Source organism: Lissotriton vulgaris, chromosome 12, assembly GCF_964263255.1.
Source record: "Lissotriton vulgaris chromosome 12, aLisVul1.2, whole genome shotgun sequence".
NCBI lineage: Eukaryota > Metazoa > Chordata > Amphibia > Caudata > Salamandridae > Lissotriton > Lissotriton vulgaris.
In genome coordinates this window covers 39,102,760-39,119,022 of record NC_141700.1, presented here as the reverse complement: position 1 = coordinate 39,119,022, position 16,263 = coordinate 39,102,760, and the positions used below count along the sequence as shown (strand labels likewise).

The following is a 16,263-nucleotide window of genomic DNA, read 5'->3' as shown; positions in this document are numbered from 1 at the left end:
AGCAGGAAACCCTCCCACTCGCAGTCCACCATCCCTGAACGATTTTCTCACTCTAGAGGTTCACCAGGTGCATCGGGCCATACCAAGGACCCGCAGCGGGACGTGTCCCCGGAAGATACCGAACCCACCCTTCGGGATGTGATGGGAGCCATTGCTGGCGTGAAGGCCGAGATGCACAGCCAACATGAAGTACTGTCCACCAAGGTTGATACCCTCACGATCGAGCTCAACCTCATCAGGGCCGACCTCGGGAAGACGAACGACAGGGTCAAGTCACTCGACATCAAGACGTCGAGTCTGACTACTGATATGTCGGACGTGCAGACCGAGGTTCGGGACTTGAAGGCCGCTAATTTGATGCTTGCGCGCCGGCTTGATGATTTTGAGGGACGGGCACGGCGCCAGAACGTCCGCATTACAGGTGTGCCGGAGGGTGCGGAGGAGGACGCCGCGGATTTGTTTGTGGAGGAACTGGTGGTGAAGCACTTGGCGCCCGGAGGCCTGAGTAAATTCTTTTCGGTCGCGAGAGCTCATAGACTGCCTGGTGGCCAGCCGAAGTCGGGTGCGTCCCCGCGCCCCATCATTGCCAGACTGTTTAACTACAGGGACCGAGACGCAATCCTACAAGCGTCGAGAAGTGGCGGTCCGCTGCGGTTTCAGAATGCTGACGTGAATTTTTTCCCCGACTTCACTCAGGCTGTACAGAAACGCCGGCAAAGTTTTATGGGAGTGAAACGAAGACTGAGGGAGATGGGGTTGAGGTACTCCATGCTCTACCCAGCGAAACTGCGAATAGAACATGGTGATGGGACGCTGTTCTTTGATTTGCCAGATGCTGCCGGGGACTGGCTGGACACCTTGCCTCAGCGTCGGACTACTCCTGAGGATCTGTCGGAAGGGGCGTCGGGCGGCCCAGGTTCCCAGGAATAAACTTTAACATGTTGGTCTTCTTTCTGCGATGGGCTCTGCGGATGGCATCGTTCATTGACTCTTTGTTTCTTTTTTATTTTTCCTGTTTTTTCAACTTTGGAGGGTAACGGGGGGTGATAGGATGTCTCCTTCTCCTCTGGGGGCTTCTTGTAGGTTAGTTTATACGGGGCAACAGGCACACTGCTAGTTGGGGGGCTTTTAGTCTAATGAAGGGGTGTAGGGTGGGGGGCTGTTGGGTTGTGTGTTCTTTTCTTGCTTTTCCTTTCTTACTTTTCTCATGGCGAGGCTACTACTGTCTTGATTACACCGTATCGGTGGCTGCCTTCTGGGGGGGATGGCTGGGACGAGGCATCTTTGATGATGGGGGGTAAGACTTTGAATGTACTTAGTTGGAACGTGAATGGGTTGGGGGATCGTATTAAACGTGGTGTTGTATTACAAATGTTTAAACGTTGTGTCCCCGATGTTATCCTCCTGCAAGAAACTCATCTCGTTGGCAATACTTGTAGGGCTCTGAATAGAAAGGGGTTCAAAATGGTGGCCCATTCCGGGTTCTCCTCGGGATCCCGAGGGGTGGGGATAATGGTGCGCATGTCTCTTCCCCTGGAGGTGGAGTCCATAGTGGTTGATGAAAGGGGCCGATATGTTGCCGTGGTGAGCAGATGGGAGGGACGTACCCTGGTTTTGGTTTCTGTTTATGTCCCCCCGGGGTTGCAAGCGGCTACCTTCCAGGATCTTGGAGGTGCCATTTTGGGCCTCCCGGAGGGGCTGTTAATACTGGGCGGGGACCTTAACTCTGTGGTTTCGGGCACTTTGGATCGTTTTCCGTCCAGAGATCTACGCAGCGCACAAGCATGGCTCCCGGACTTCATGAGCACCATGGGCCTCATTGATTGTTGGCGACTTTTACATCCCGCCCAACGACAGTACACTTTCCATTCGGGGGCCCACGGTAGTCTTTCCCGAATTGATTACATTTTGACACCCGCGGTTCAGGCACAGACACCCGCGGTTCTGGGGCTCGCCTCATGGCCAGGGGTATATCGGATCACTCTCCAGTTTGGGTATCCTTTGACTTTGGCATCGCGGCGGCGGCCAGGGTGGCGCCGGTCAACCCCTGGTATTTCCGCAACCCCAAGACTCAAGACCTCCTTGCTAAAGCTATCGATCTGTACTTCACGGAGAATACAGGTACGGTAACGTCGGCCCTTTCCCTCTGGTAGGCCTTTAAGACTGTCCTTAGAGGAGAAGCTTTCTCCTTGATAGCTGAGGTGATCAGACGAAGGGATGAAGACATGGTACGGTTGGAGTCGGATATTGCTGAACTGAACTCCCAGTTGGCGCTGGGACCGACACCCGAACTGTTACGTGTTCTCTCCCTGAAGCAGTCGGAATATAGAGCCACTGCCACTGATGCTGCCAAGGCGATGGGCAGGGAACAGCAAGGGAGGATTTATGACGCCGGAGACAAGGCGGGCAAACTTCTTGCCTGGCTGGACAAGAAGGAGTTGGCTTCCCGTGTGGTGCCTGAGATCCTGGGTGACGATGGTCTGGTTGTTACTGATCCCACTGCTATTGCCGCGGCGTTTGCCGACTATTTTGAGATGGTTTATGCATCAGTCTCCGCTCTGACTGAATCGGACTCGGCCTCCTTCTTAGAGGGGATTGAGCTCCCTTGCCTGTCTGATATTGAGCGCGATGACATGGACCGGGGCATCACGGCTGACGAGGTGGCGTTAGCAATACGGTCCTTGCGCTCCGGGAAAGCTCCAGGTCCCAATGGTCTCCCGGTGGAGTTGTACAAAATCAAAGCGGACACTATCGCCGCACCCCTGAGGAATATGTTCTTGGAAGCCCGAGACGCTGGTGAACTTCCACTGGATCAACGCCTGGCTACCATTGTGGTCATCCATAAGGAGGGGAAGCCTAGAGACCTTTGTAGGTCGTATCGCCCTATTTCTTTGCTGAATGCCGAGCCCAAAATCCTGGCTAAGTTGCTGGCCAATCGGCTCGTGGGCGTGATCGCGGACTTGGTCCACCCAGACCAGTCCGGTTTCATACCTCACCGTAACACTGCCCTTAATCTTAGACGACTCTTCGCTGTCATGTCGCGGGCGAACATGCTCTGCGAGCCAACAGTCCTGGCTTCGCTGGACGCGACGATGACGTTTGACTCGCTTGAATGGAACTACCTCTGGGCGGTGTTGTCTAAGTTTGGGTTCGGCCCTGACTTCATCAGTTGGGTTCAGCGTCTCTATTCTTCCCCGATGGCCAACATAACGGTCAATGGCCGCATGTCAGCTTCCTTTGCCTTGCGCAGGGGTACCAGACAGGGCTGCCTGTTATCACCGCTCCTCTTTGCCCTTGCGCTGGAGCCACTTGCTGCTTGGATCCGCACTCACCCTGATATTAATGGGATCAAGTGGTCACCCGTTTTTGAAGATCGTGTTTCGCTATACGCTGACGACATTCTTCTCTACCTCACCTCCCCCTGTCGGTCTTTGATTGTGGTATTTGATGTACTGGGTGCCTTTGGTGGATACTCGGGCCTGGTTATTAACTGGTCCAAGTCCTACCTCTACGTGCTCCGCGGGGACACTCCACGTCTCCCTAGGGGCTGTGCAATACAGGTCTCGCAACAGGGCTTCAAGTACCTGGGCATCTATATTTCAACGGATGCCAGGGCACGGTACGCAAACAACTTGCTCCCTCCTCTAGCACGCCTTCGGCGTGACGTGGAGGGTTGGAAAAGATTGCCGCTGTCCTTGTTGGGCCGAGCGGCGTTGTTCAAAATGATGTCCCTGCCGAGATTTTTGTATGCGCTTCAAAACACGCAGGACCCAGTACCTTCTAAATACTTCAGAGAGATCGAAGGCTTGCAGCGTACCCTCTTGTGGGACGGAAGGCCGCACATTGCCGTAGTCAAACTGACCATTCCGTGGTATGACGGCGGTATTGACCTGCCTGACGTGCACCGGTACTACTGGGCTTCTCAACTGGCGGCTATCAATCATGGCTTCTACAGACCGGTGGTTAATCCGGGGTATGCCATGGATCGCTGGCTCATGAACGACGGGATGTACTACAGAGCGCTGTATTCTAGATCTCTGGACCGGAAATTGACCGGTCCCACCAGGACCGCGGTGCACTTGTGGAGGGCGGTTACGAAGACTCTGGGGTGGAAGGGTAGGCTCATCATGGGTACTCCCCTTTACGACTCTGACTTGCTGGGGAATTTGTGGCACTCAAAAGGATTTGATCGGTGGGCCCTCATCGGTATTTCCAAGGTGGCGGATGTGATGGCCAGGGGGGAAATTAAATCGTTTGCTGCTCTACAGGCGGAATTTCAACTGGGGGCCACGGAGTACTTTCGATACGCGCAGTTGAGGCATGCCCTTACGTCCTCCTTGCCTGTAGGTGAAAAAGTCCCCGAGTCATCCCCGCTGGAGGACAGGGTGCTGGACGGCCATATGCCGGACAGCGCCATCTCCCTGACCTACAAAAAACTTATCAATGTTCGGACGGACATGCTGGTGAAAGTACGAGACCTCTGGATGAATGATGGGATTGAGATGGATGACGAGGACTGGCAGTCTGCGGTTTCCTCCCCTAAGGTAGTAGCTATTTCGTCCAGACTGCGCTTGGTTCAGCTGAAAGTACTCCACAGGGTGTATGTCACTGGCCCCAGGTTGATTCATATGGGGCTTTCCCAGGACGGCCTTTGTAGACGGGGATGTGGTGCGCTGGCCACTTTAATGCATACCATTTGGGAGTGCCATGCCATAGCCTCTTATTGGGAGCGAGTGCATGCGGTTAATCGTGTTGTGACTGGTGTGGATTTGCCTGCGGAAGCTCGACGCTGCTTGCTGAATGTGTGGGGTCCGACTGACTACAATAACGCTCAAACCCGCTGGGTCACCCTGGGGAATATGGTGGCCAAGAGGGACATTGCCCAGAGATGGGGTGCTCCGACCCCCCCCCACTGTGAGTCTTTGGAAAACCAGCATGGACTGGTGCATGCTCCGGGAGAAGACTGTCTACTTAGCCCGGGGTAAGCCCAAGATGTGGGGGCTGGTCTGGGGGGCCTGGAATTCGTATAGAGGTGGAATTCGTATAGAGGTGACATTTGTGTGCCCCCGGAGATAGTCCAACCGGAAATTCGTCTCTCACCATAGCTAAACCCTCCACCCAGGTTTTCACGTGATGTAATCCTGTTTCTTGCTCCGCTTACACATGTGTCAGACCCTCCAGCTTATCGCGATTTCGCGATTTGCAAAAAAAATCGCGAAATCGGCCGATTTGGTGAAATGCTGCGATATTTGGGCAAAAGCCCGCGAAATTTGCAGTTTCCGCCGTCTCCGCCGTTTTCCGCCCGTTTCTGCTTTAAAATTCAGCCCCATGCGCACCCATTTTCCCTTCCCCAGGATTTCGCGGCGAGAGAAGGAGCGAGAGGAGGTCGAGGACGGCGGCCGAGAGAGGAAGAAGACCACGGCGGCCGAGAGAGGGAGAAGACCAGCAAGAAGCGGCAGCGACACACACACGAAGCCTCTTCCTCTTCTCCAGAGACCAGGGAAGCGGACTCGGAGCAGGAGAACAGCCGGCCGGCGAACACAGACGTCCCTGCCAGGATCGCGTTAGCAGGGAACAAGAAACTGTTCGGAAGTCATTTCCGACATACAGCAATACTAAAAATAAAAGATTAATGTCCCCCAAAGGCCCCCCGCACAGAGTGCAGAGTTTTGTCGACTGAAAAGATAAAATACGCGGAAGGATCACAGAGAACATAAAGCATACTGACAGTAATTTACGCACACCTCAAGCTAAACCAAACTCCCCCTTTCAGTTGTAGATGTTTTATTACTCAGGTCGAAGGTACACATTATATGGGCATGAGAGGGGTGAACTGGCCCAGTACATGTGACCTGCGTACCACACACATACACTTATAAGTTAATTGAGCTTAAAGAGTGTATTATTAAACCAGTAATTTCCTTACGTCATGTTGTCTTTGGCACTAGCTGTCACATTTCAGTAGCTTGCGCGCTGACATTGTGGGTTTTGGTTGTAGGCTTGATATGAAAGTCCGCCGTTAGAGAGCGCCTGAGTTACACCTTCTGACGCTAACAAGAGCCACGTGCTGTGAGTCACATCCAGCAACTCATGGGACTGGAGGGTGCAAATGCTAGAGCCTCGTCTCTTCCCTGTGCACACAAACGTGACAAAACTGAGCAAACTGCAGCGCCTCGCTAATTATAGAGATTTCTTCAAGGTCGGCTCCTTCCAACCCACTGAAATGAAAATAGTCAAAGCCTTTATTCCAGTCAACAAAGCCCGCCTCTGGCTGCCACGCGACTAAAACGATCTAGTGACTGCCAGAGCCACGGTATAAACAAGTAATAATACAGGGGCATATTGTCGAGCCTGTGCGCTAAAATTATCGCTGCTTTATCGGCCGAAAACGGCCGATAAAGCGGCGATAATGGGCTTGATAATATGCTCTATGGAATTCCAATCGAAGCACATGTTAGATGTGAAGACATCTAACATGGGCTTCGATTGGAATTCCACAGAGCATATTATCAAGCCCATTATCGCCGCTTTATCGGCCGTTTCCGGCCGATAAAGCGGCGATAATTTTAGCGCACAGGCTTGATAATATGCCCCAATACAGTTCCCACAGGTGCTACAAAAAACACGCTTTTACTAAGAAGCACAGTGGGGGCTTTTCTGTGAAGGAAACAATTAGAGGCGCCCGGAAGCAAAGCTTCAATGTCTCACCTTCCTACCTACCCTCTCTCTTTTTTTACGCCTCTCCATAACCCTCTGCATCTCTCGCCCCTACCTCAGTTCATATTTTTTCCCACTCTTACAATCTCGAAATCCCCATCTTTTCCACTAATTTCCCTTCTTTTCCTTAAGCTCTCTCTCCTTCCTTTCCCACATTTCTCTCTCTAACTCCCTCTACGTCTGTCTCGTTCACTCTGTCTTTATGCATATTGTGTGTATATGTATGTGTGTGTGCGTGTTTTGTGTGTGTGTGCATATACAGACCCTCCAGCTTATCGGGGTTTTTGCAATTTGCAAAAAAATCGCGAAATTGGCCGATCTGTTGAAATGTCGCGATATTTGGACAAAAGCACACGAAATTTGCCGTCTCCGCCGTTTTCCGCCCGTTTCCGCCTTAAAATCCAGCCCCATGCGCACCCATTTTCCATTCCCCAGGTTTATGCTGTTTTGTACTTTAACCTTGACTGACATGCGTTAAGGAACAATGTTTTGTATTCACAGCCTCATTCAGACAACAAGTCATTTTGCTTACAAGTGGGTTTATGAAATGAGTGGACTTTCCCAGGCCACAACTTTACAAATTTTGCATATTCCTTAGAAAATATAGCTCTCTTGCATGACCTTTGCCTTAAAACATTGTGGATTGTAAAAACAACAGGTGATGGACAGAATGCAGAACAATGTCATACATTCACCCCAGTACAGAGATCTGGGCCAAAATACATTGTTTTCTTGCTCACCATGCCACTCCAGTTTGAACCCAGCCATATGCAAATCAGTCTTGACCCTGAGCCCCATGGGTACAGTTCCAGCCCGAACTGCCAAGCCAAGTCCTCCCTGGACTGGAAACAAGCATCCAAGGACAGGTTTCGGGCTTTCAGCCCTCATCAGCCTGGATAGCTTAATTCCAGTGGCATGGAGAGCACGGGACTCACGTCTGAGCATACCCGTCCCACTCGCTCCGAGACCTGTCTCTGCCTCCAGCATGCCTAGTCTGAAACCTATGGGGGCTCAGAAGAACTGAACGTACATGGCCAAGATTAACATGCCTTTTAACTAAAACAAATGGGCTGAATTGTAAATAAACAAAATGTACATAGCTCCATGTTGTCAAATAACTCAAACAGTAAGATATCTGTGTTTGGTGTTGCAAAAAACCCAAAATAAAATGCCGCTAAATGCCGCTAAATTTCCATTTTTGTGCCGCTAAATTTTCATTTTTGTGCCGCTAAATTTGCCAATCCATGCCGCTATATCCTGGGGGGTCTGATGTGTGCTTATTTGATATGGTTATTTCATGATGCGGAAGTTCCCGCCTCTCCCCCTGGACATGTGCCTTACCGCTCTTCTATGCTGCTCTGCCTTGCCATCTTTCTCCCTTTCTCCCCCCTCTTTCTCCCCTTTTCCTTCTTTATCTTCGTCCCTTTTCGGTTTTCACCTTGTTCATTGGGTTCACTTTTATAATATATAAAATTAAACCTGACTGCTCCTTTTACTGTTTTGTGCACACTTCCATGTTGCTTCATGATGCTGCCTAGCCTCCGGGATGTACGGCTGAATAGCGGTGTACTTTGAATTACAAATAAAGGTTTTCCAAAAGAAATAAATAAATAAATAAACAGTCCATGTCAATATCCTGACAGAATAAGATGTTTTTAACGGTGTGGGGGAAACGATGTAAGAAGGCGCTTACCTGAATAGTGATGGCAGCTTGCCTCATCCTCAGATAATGTCTCCTCTCCACAGCCATGCGGAACCAGCTCTGCAGGAGGATGATTTTCCTGATCACTTCCTTGTGTAGTGTGTCTTGCAGTTTCTGACGCTCTGGCTCCTTCATGAACACCTGAAGAAGGAGAAACACACGCCACCACAAACCACCAACAATTACTGGAGCTAATGCTGTACCTATTATGGTTATGTAATGTTATTAAACAAAGTATTTTTGTATGTTTAAACCTAAACATATAAGAGTTAGGAGTCCCCCAGCAATACTTCATTCAGTGGGATCAGGGGGTGGCTGACAGCATTGCCTTACAGATATCCCCACAGAACATGCATTAATTTGACCCAAGGTAATAATATCTGTAACAGAACGTGAAAAAAAGGGAATGTGAAAATCCAAATACTGTCTATCTGTATATGTTTCCATTGACATACTGAGGTTCTCTAGTTTATCTTACTCCACACTGCCTCATTTCAAACTCCCAGTGCACAAAGTACAGTTTTTACCGTTCAATAAAAAGTGTCCACACTGCTTTCTGCAATGAATTGATCAAAAGACCCTGTTCAGAGCAGGGATTCCTGGTTTTACTTATGGCGACCCAGGAGTATTTTCTCAAACATGTGGGAAGTATGCAATGTTTGTGGACAAAAACTAGGCCAATAGTATGGACTTGAATCAGGGTCCTATTATCTTACTAGGACATGGAAATGAGATGCCCAATACTGGAGGAGTAAACATGTGGCCCTTAAAAATAATTTCAATATTACAGAGGCCAATGACCCTATACTCAATTTTGAATTTATCTCTGATGTTCCATGCAGCCTCTTCCACAACTGCTTTCTGCCAGTCACAGTGAGGTACAAAGCTGACCAGATGACTCAGAGGGTTAAGTACTGGACACAGCTACCTGGAGCAACATATAGGTTATTAGTTCAGGCAGAGCAAACTCTGTCTTTAGTCATTCAGAGTGTAATAAATTGGGTAATGACAACACTTGTAATTTAAAGCATTCATCTTGGAAACCGCATAAAGTGCGAATATAAAGCTCTACAGAAGGAAACAGAAAAAAAGCAGCATAATGCACCTCACAAAAAACAAATTATAATATGTGGCTTTTGCCGACAGAACTATGGTATCAAGTATAGACTTAGAATGGGCTTTGAACCTGCCTCTTGCTCACAATTCAGCTGCCTTCATTCCTACTATTTTCTCTGCCTCTTTCTTTCTCTCATTTCATTTGCTCCCTGATTTCGCGCCTCCACTCTGTTCATCATGTACGGCCATCTTAGAATAGATCTAAACATTCCAATGGCTGCTCATGCATATGCATGCATTCTTGTACAGAGGTCAACTTGCAATGCTTTTTCATGTGCTTTAAGAAAAAACATTCTAACATGGGGACTGCGGCAATCTAGGGGGAAATAATACACTGACAAAGTCAAGAAGTCTGCACCCTGATGTAACAGGCAACAGCTTCTGGCTTGGCCAATGTTTGTTGTTTCTCTACGTTCTTTTTGGGGGTAGGGCAGAGTGGTGGTGTGGGGACTGTGCATCTATGAATGAATATAAATAGGACTCAGTCAACTATCGCTCTTCCTTGCCTATTCCCCTCTATCTTAACTCCGCCACACAACAAACTTTACTACTCTTCGCCACCTCCCCCACCCAAACAAAACCAAATTTAATAGGAGGAAAAAAGCATAGCAGTCTCTTTAGATCGAACAAACATAAATAAAATGTTGCGTCAGAGTAAGAACTCAGGCAAATACATCATCAGTTTCTATACATTTTGAAAAACCTGGAGACCTTACTTGGTCTCTATTGTCAGCAAGAATGTATCATCAATTGTTGACATTTGTGCGTTTAAGATGGTTTGGAAATCAGCACCTTGGTTTCTCAACATTCTCATTGGAGTTAGCCTCCTTGTTATTTCCGAGGGAGGGTCAATTCCTGGGCAGTTTGTCTATTTCATGTCATAACAATTTACTTATAAAACACAGAACTAGCGGAATAACACCGGAGCACTGAACAAAGACGCACCACAGGCTGGTAGGAGGAGCGGGGTTTATGGAAATCAGTGGTCACTGAGATGATTATGGGAGTGAGATGCTACTATTTAGGCACAGATTAATTACCCCTCAACAGATGAGTGTCCAACCCATCACCTTATATGAGGAGGGCAAGATGCTGTTCAACTGTCACAGCCAATGAAATGTGATGTTACTTTAGGTTATTGTTTGGCGCTTACCCAATTGATCTTCAAGTGTTTCAGACAATTAAATGTGGGAGCACTGAGCGTTACAGCTTTGTACCATATACAGCAAGTTATGCAGATAATCAAGGTGTCACGTGGGACACACTGTATGCGTCACGGGTGCATGCAATTCGGCATGTTTCTGTAGTCCCCTGCTGAGGTGTGCAGCAGAGTAGAGCATGATTCTCATGATTCTCTAGCATAACTTCAAGAAGGACATTGTCTCCATCCAAAGAGGAACTAAGCAGTGATCTTAAATCTGCTTCCAGGGTGTAGGGGAGTGTGGCAGTCGACTGTGGGCACAGAGGCTCGGGTTAGCTCTAGCCTGCTGTCTTGGATTTGTTCGGCTCTCATATGTATGGACCAATGTTCAGAATGTGAAGGAGGGAGGTTTTCATTTTTTTGGTGGGAGGATCGGCTATCCGTTTCAAAGCACAGAGGTAGAAGGTGTTGCGTGTTTGAAGGACTTGATGGAGAGTAGGACGGCATGTTTTTGGACAAAGAGATAGGTTCTTATTTTCAAATGTCTTAAAAGACGTTGAAATTCATGGGAAATTAGACAGAGGTGGTAAAGGATAGCACAGGATGAGGTGGAGTGTTTTAATTGCTGGAAGTTTGAGACTGGTGAACAGTAGGCTGTGGCTTTCAACATGCAGGTCTGTATTGTGAGATATGTTTGTCTATAAATTTAAATCTTGGGCACGTGCAAGGGTTATGTTTGATCAGTCACAAGGGGCTAGTGACTGAATGTAAATTTTTTGTAATTCTACCCATTGCCCTGGACCAGGTCTTAACAGGCTGTTTGACATCTTCTGCTCTTAGCTGTTTCCTAAAAAGTTTCAAAGAAGGGTGATTTTGTTACTGATAATCCCTCATTGGTTTTCTGCCCTGTGTGCCAACTGGGCTTCTAATATATATGTTTAGGGCGAGAGTCCTCACTAGAGAGAGCCCCCATCAAACGAGTCTACTGCCATTAAGCCTATTTTTCCACATTCCCTTTGGCAGTAGCACAGCCATCCCCACCCTGTTAGTCCATCGGTGATGAATAATCCCAAGTAAAAGGTGATGAGGTTGATGGACTTTTGCACTGGACGCTTGTATCGGATTAGAAAAATAAATACAGGTGTTGTTTGCTATAAGAGGACCCCAAGTAAAGAATTCTCAATTTTTCGGTTTCACATAGCAAACCGTCCTTAGCAGAATAAGCTGAGGAAAGCAGAACTCATCCAAAGTTCGAAGAGTACTAGCAACCATGAAATCTAATTTATATGACCATGTCTGTATCTAGGCCGCCATGCAGGTTATAATAGCTTACCCTGGCCAGATCCTGCAAATAATACATTCTGGAGACTAATTGAAAACTCAACTATAGATACAGAAAAGGAATGTAGAAAAAAGGACCACAAAAACTAGGGCCAGGATTGCAGACTTCAGGACACATTTTTAAAATGTTCACCAAAGAAAAATAACATAACATGAATAGGAGTGAAACTCATTTACGTAGGCGTGGATTTAGCCTACTGGACAAACCCTGCCCCCCCAGAAAGTGAAGGACTGGTGCTGTAACATACATGAAACCCTGAAAGCATTCTGGGGCATAGTTCACAAGACAATGAAAGAAACGTATTCATTTAATATACCTTGTAAGCCTGGCCCAAACACTTACTTTGTTTTAGAAAAATTTCATGAAGATCTGCTGATAGCAACGCAATTTGCTTATCTGATAAAATGTCTGAATCAATTTTATTAATGATATAAAATCGAGTCCAATTCATCCAATGGTATGACAATCAACAAGAATTTTCCTAAATCTATATTTTCTGGAACGTGAAGGCTTCTCAGAGTATTGCGCTATTACGTTCATATTTCCTACCACAAAATGCTCAGTGAGAAATGACTCCTTCACCCTCCACTCATCCTGTACGTGTGGTTCACTAATGAAAGTTCAAGTCAAGCAGATTTGATTACTTGAAAATGCAGCTCGGAAAGCATATTTTGCGTGCTATTCGGCCGAATAAGTTAAGACTTGGATACATCTTTGAAAAACCAACCTTGCTCTTCCCTATTTGGTGGTTATATCGGTCCATCCCCATTTTAAACAGCAACGCTGATATTGCATCCTTTCCGGGTTTGGCATTTTTTGGCAACAGCACTTTGAACTGGTCCATGAAATCCTGCAAAAGGCAAGATACGAAGGTGGAATTAGAACACTTCCCAGTATGGCAGCCTCTGAAATACACGTCTGAAGTGCTATTCGACTCAAGCAATCTTCTCTAGTCGCTCATAAGGCACTGAATAAAGGCTCTAAATTCAGCCAGACCAGGATGGCACAGACCTAAATTAAGATTAGATCAACCTACATGCTGATGTGTATCATAATAGGCAGCAGGAACAGTGAGGAGGGATGAGAAGCCACAAAAATAGAAGAGAAAATACACAGAATAAAAAGAAAGCAGTGCATAAAGAGAGTAGCACTGAATGGCCACGGAGTACAACACTCAATGAACCTAAAGTAAACAGTATTAAAAAAAGTATAGAAACAGAATAACTGTTAGAAAGAAGACAAACTTAGTGCAGGACGACCACGAACAAGAAAATACAAAAGTTGGCAGCACATCAGCAGTACAGAAAGACCACGACATAGAACAACTGCAGTTCCCACACCACAAAGGAAAAGATGCATTTAAGATGGGGTTCGAGCAGCAATTTTAGTGGACAGTCCTCCTCAATCTTTCTTTTTAAAGGCAATGAGGAATAGCTGCAAAGCAAAAAATCTTGGTTAAACACTCCAGTAAAACTGCATTGAAACTGTCCGTTTTTAGATATTTCCAGGGCCAACTTTGAAAAGTTATTAAGTGGCAATGGTGCTCGTTATTGAGATTGCAATGAGGCAAAAGAATATTTAACAAAAGAATAGGACTGAGAAAAAAGGGGTTTTGGAGTCAGGTGGTGCTGGTGGGGGAGAGAAAGAATTATCGAGCAGCAAATTATAATATAAAAATTCTGTGTTATATTTCTCTTTTTCCATTGATCAATATTCGCCAGAACGGCTCATCATATGTGACTCTCTAAAACACAATGTATGGTCTTCTTGCCCTTTGGCTTTTTCACTTTGAAAGGTGACAGTCAGATAGTCTTTGGCTTGCATGGGGCTCTGCGAGCCACTGCTGCATTTTTTCCCACAAGATTTGCAGTCGCTGCAGATTTATTAGATGGAGCAAGAATGCAATGTGGGTAAAAGAATAAGGCACTCGCTGTTCCCTTCTTATCGTCAATCCTTCGGTCCTCATTCTGGGATTCTCCTACTGCCATATTCCAAGATGCGGTTCATGTTTTTAGTGAGCTTCAGACTTGTCATTTTTAACTGGTACTTGGACGTCACTGTGCTCACAGCAGTATGTCCCATTAGATAATGGACAACACCCAGCAGAACAGACAGAACACAGCACACGCCCAAAGCTCACATTCCCAAATACAATTGATGATAACCAGGCTCACAACAGTGCCAACTGCAGAAATAATCATAAACAATCCCAAGGTGGAACAAAACACATTAGCCTGAAGATCCCCCACAGCTCGGAGGCATCATAAAGTTGGATTCGTTGATCTCACATCAGCATCCCCACTCTTCAAAAAACATTACTGCTCACCAAGACAGGACCACCACAGCAAAACTTTTATTGACAATATTGTGGACCCAAACAAGACACCATAGACTAAGGGTCTGATTTATATCATAGCGGACAAGTTACTTCGTCACAGCGGTGACGGATATCCCATTCGCTGGAATATATAAATCTAATCCGATATTATGGAATTTATGTTTGGGCACTGAATTTCCTTCATCGTTGTGATGCAGTAAACCCTCCGTCGAAATGTAAATCAGGCACAAAGTTACTTCCTACAAGTACCTCGAGACTGTTGGTGCACATACCAATGTTTCCGATGGGAGGTACCCAAATTTGTAAAGATCTCTAGCTACGAACACCACAGAACACTACAAAGACGTACATGACAGATCAACCTCTCCTGGAGTCCTGAGAACACTCTTCAAACAATAACAAACTCTGGTCTGATGAAAGCCTCAAAACCAAAGTTTGAAGCTACTCGATCCAGACTGCACTGCAACGCCATACAAAGGGCAAAGCAGCAGTATACAAAATGTCTGACAACAGAATATGCACACACTACTACCAGCTAACGGGAAACATCCTTTACAACGCAACTTTTACCACGCAGTGCCTTTACGACACAACTTTTACAACGCAAACCATTACAACGCATTGCGCTGGGGGGCGCTCTTGGATAGGGAATACGTTTAATTTACTATCCAACACCTTCCCTAGTGTCCACGGGGACTGGAGTTGGAATAGTAAATTAAACTATTCACTATCCAACACCCCAAAGCGCTATGCGTTGTAAAGGTTTTCGTTGTGAAAACCGCGTTGTAAAGGCATGCGTGGTAAAAGCATGCGTTGTAATGTCATACATCCCCAGCAATCAAGTTGGAGGATGCAAAAAGCAGGAACTGGTGTTGCCTGAGCCCTGACGCTACCAGGCACTTTTCTCCCATACCTGGAATGTGTACTTGGCACTGTATCCCGATCTTCGTATCCTCACAGTCTCCAGCATTCCAGTGTACCTCAACTGCTGTAGAACCAGTGCCTCATCGAAGCACAGCGCCATCTACAGGACAGAGAGAAAGCAGCGATCATTAGCTGCAGATTCAAATTAAGTCTTCTGGTGCTTGCCTCGCGGACAAAAGCCTCTCCTTCGGTTATGCAGGGCTTGTAGATCTTATGGGATTACCACTTTTGAGAAGCCAGTGCAAAATGTCGTCTTCATGCCACCACCGCCCTTGAGGCCTGAATAGGTCATTTGGCAACCCACTAATAATGGTACCATTGGCGACTAACTGGAATTATCTAGTTATAGAATCAGCTCAGAGAAGGGAGCGGGACCAATGTTTTGGGTGAGAGGTTGCATTTACGTACCTTCTCTGCGTTAGAGCGAATACACCGGATGAAGAATGGTTCTGCTTTGCCCAAAGTCTCAAGCAGTTTATTGAGCGACGTCTGAAACAAAGGACACACGACACAACGGCCAATTTTAGAAAGTATTATACATGTTCAGTTGATTTTTTTGTGTATTCAGAAGAGATTTAAGCGAGAACCTCAGAATGTCTAGACACTGGCTCAGCAAACTTTCCTGGGGTACACGCTTTTCTATTGTTCATTAATAATGCGGTCTCATACTCCAGGTTATTTTATACACGGTATACAAAATTAACATCTCTGCTCTACTTTATCGAAAGCTTTTTTTCTTTATTCCACTTGTCATTTTTACAGGGGGAGGGATGATTGGAAAGCGACCTGAATAAGACACATTGCATCACCTTGCCGTATTACTTCCAATTACTCCAACTGTTGGGTTTGCCGTCTGAGGCATTGGTGTCTTTAGCCTTGAGTGGTACAGCAATACATTGTTTGCCGAAGGAGTACAAAATATTGACTAGGCATTGAGCTATAAAGACACTAGTTAAGTGAAATTGGTTTTAAACAGGCTTTTT

The 16,263-nt window shown here is 46.7% G+C and overlaps 1 protein-coding gene across 13 annotated transcripts in view; it reads right to left on the bottom strand.

The window, feature by feature from the left end:
• Window positions 1–16,263, bottom strand: part of MYO9B (myosin IXB) — a 384,903-nt gene that overhangs the window by 124,490 nt on the left and 244,150 nt on the right. For all 13 annotated transcript variants that reach the window (XM_086946942.1, XM_086946951.1, XM_086946943.1 and 10 more), the window contains 4 exons: window positions 15,689–15,769; window positions 15,270–15,380; window positions 12,746–12,868; window positions 8,411–8,560 (listed from right to left, as the gene is read on the bottom strand). In XM_086946942.1, the coding sequence (XP_086803068.1) occupies window positions 8,411–8,560; window positions 12,746–12,868; window positions 15,270–15,380; window positions 15,689–15,769 (465 nt within the window). The remainder of the gene's footprint in view (window positions 1–8,410; window positions 8,561–12,745; window positions 12,869–15,269; window positions 15,381–15,688; window positions 15,770–16,263) is intronic.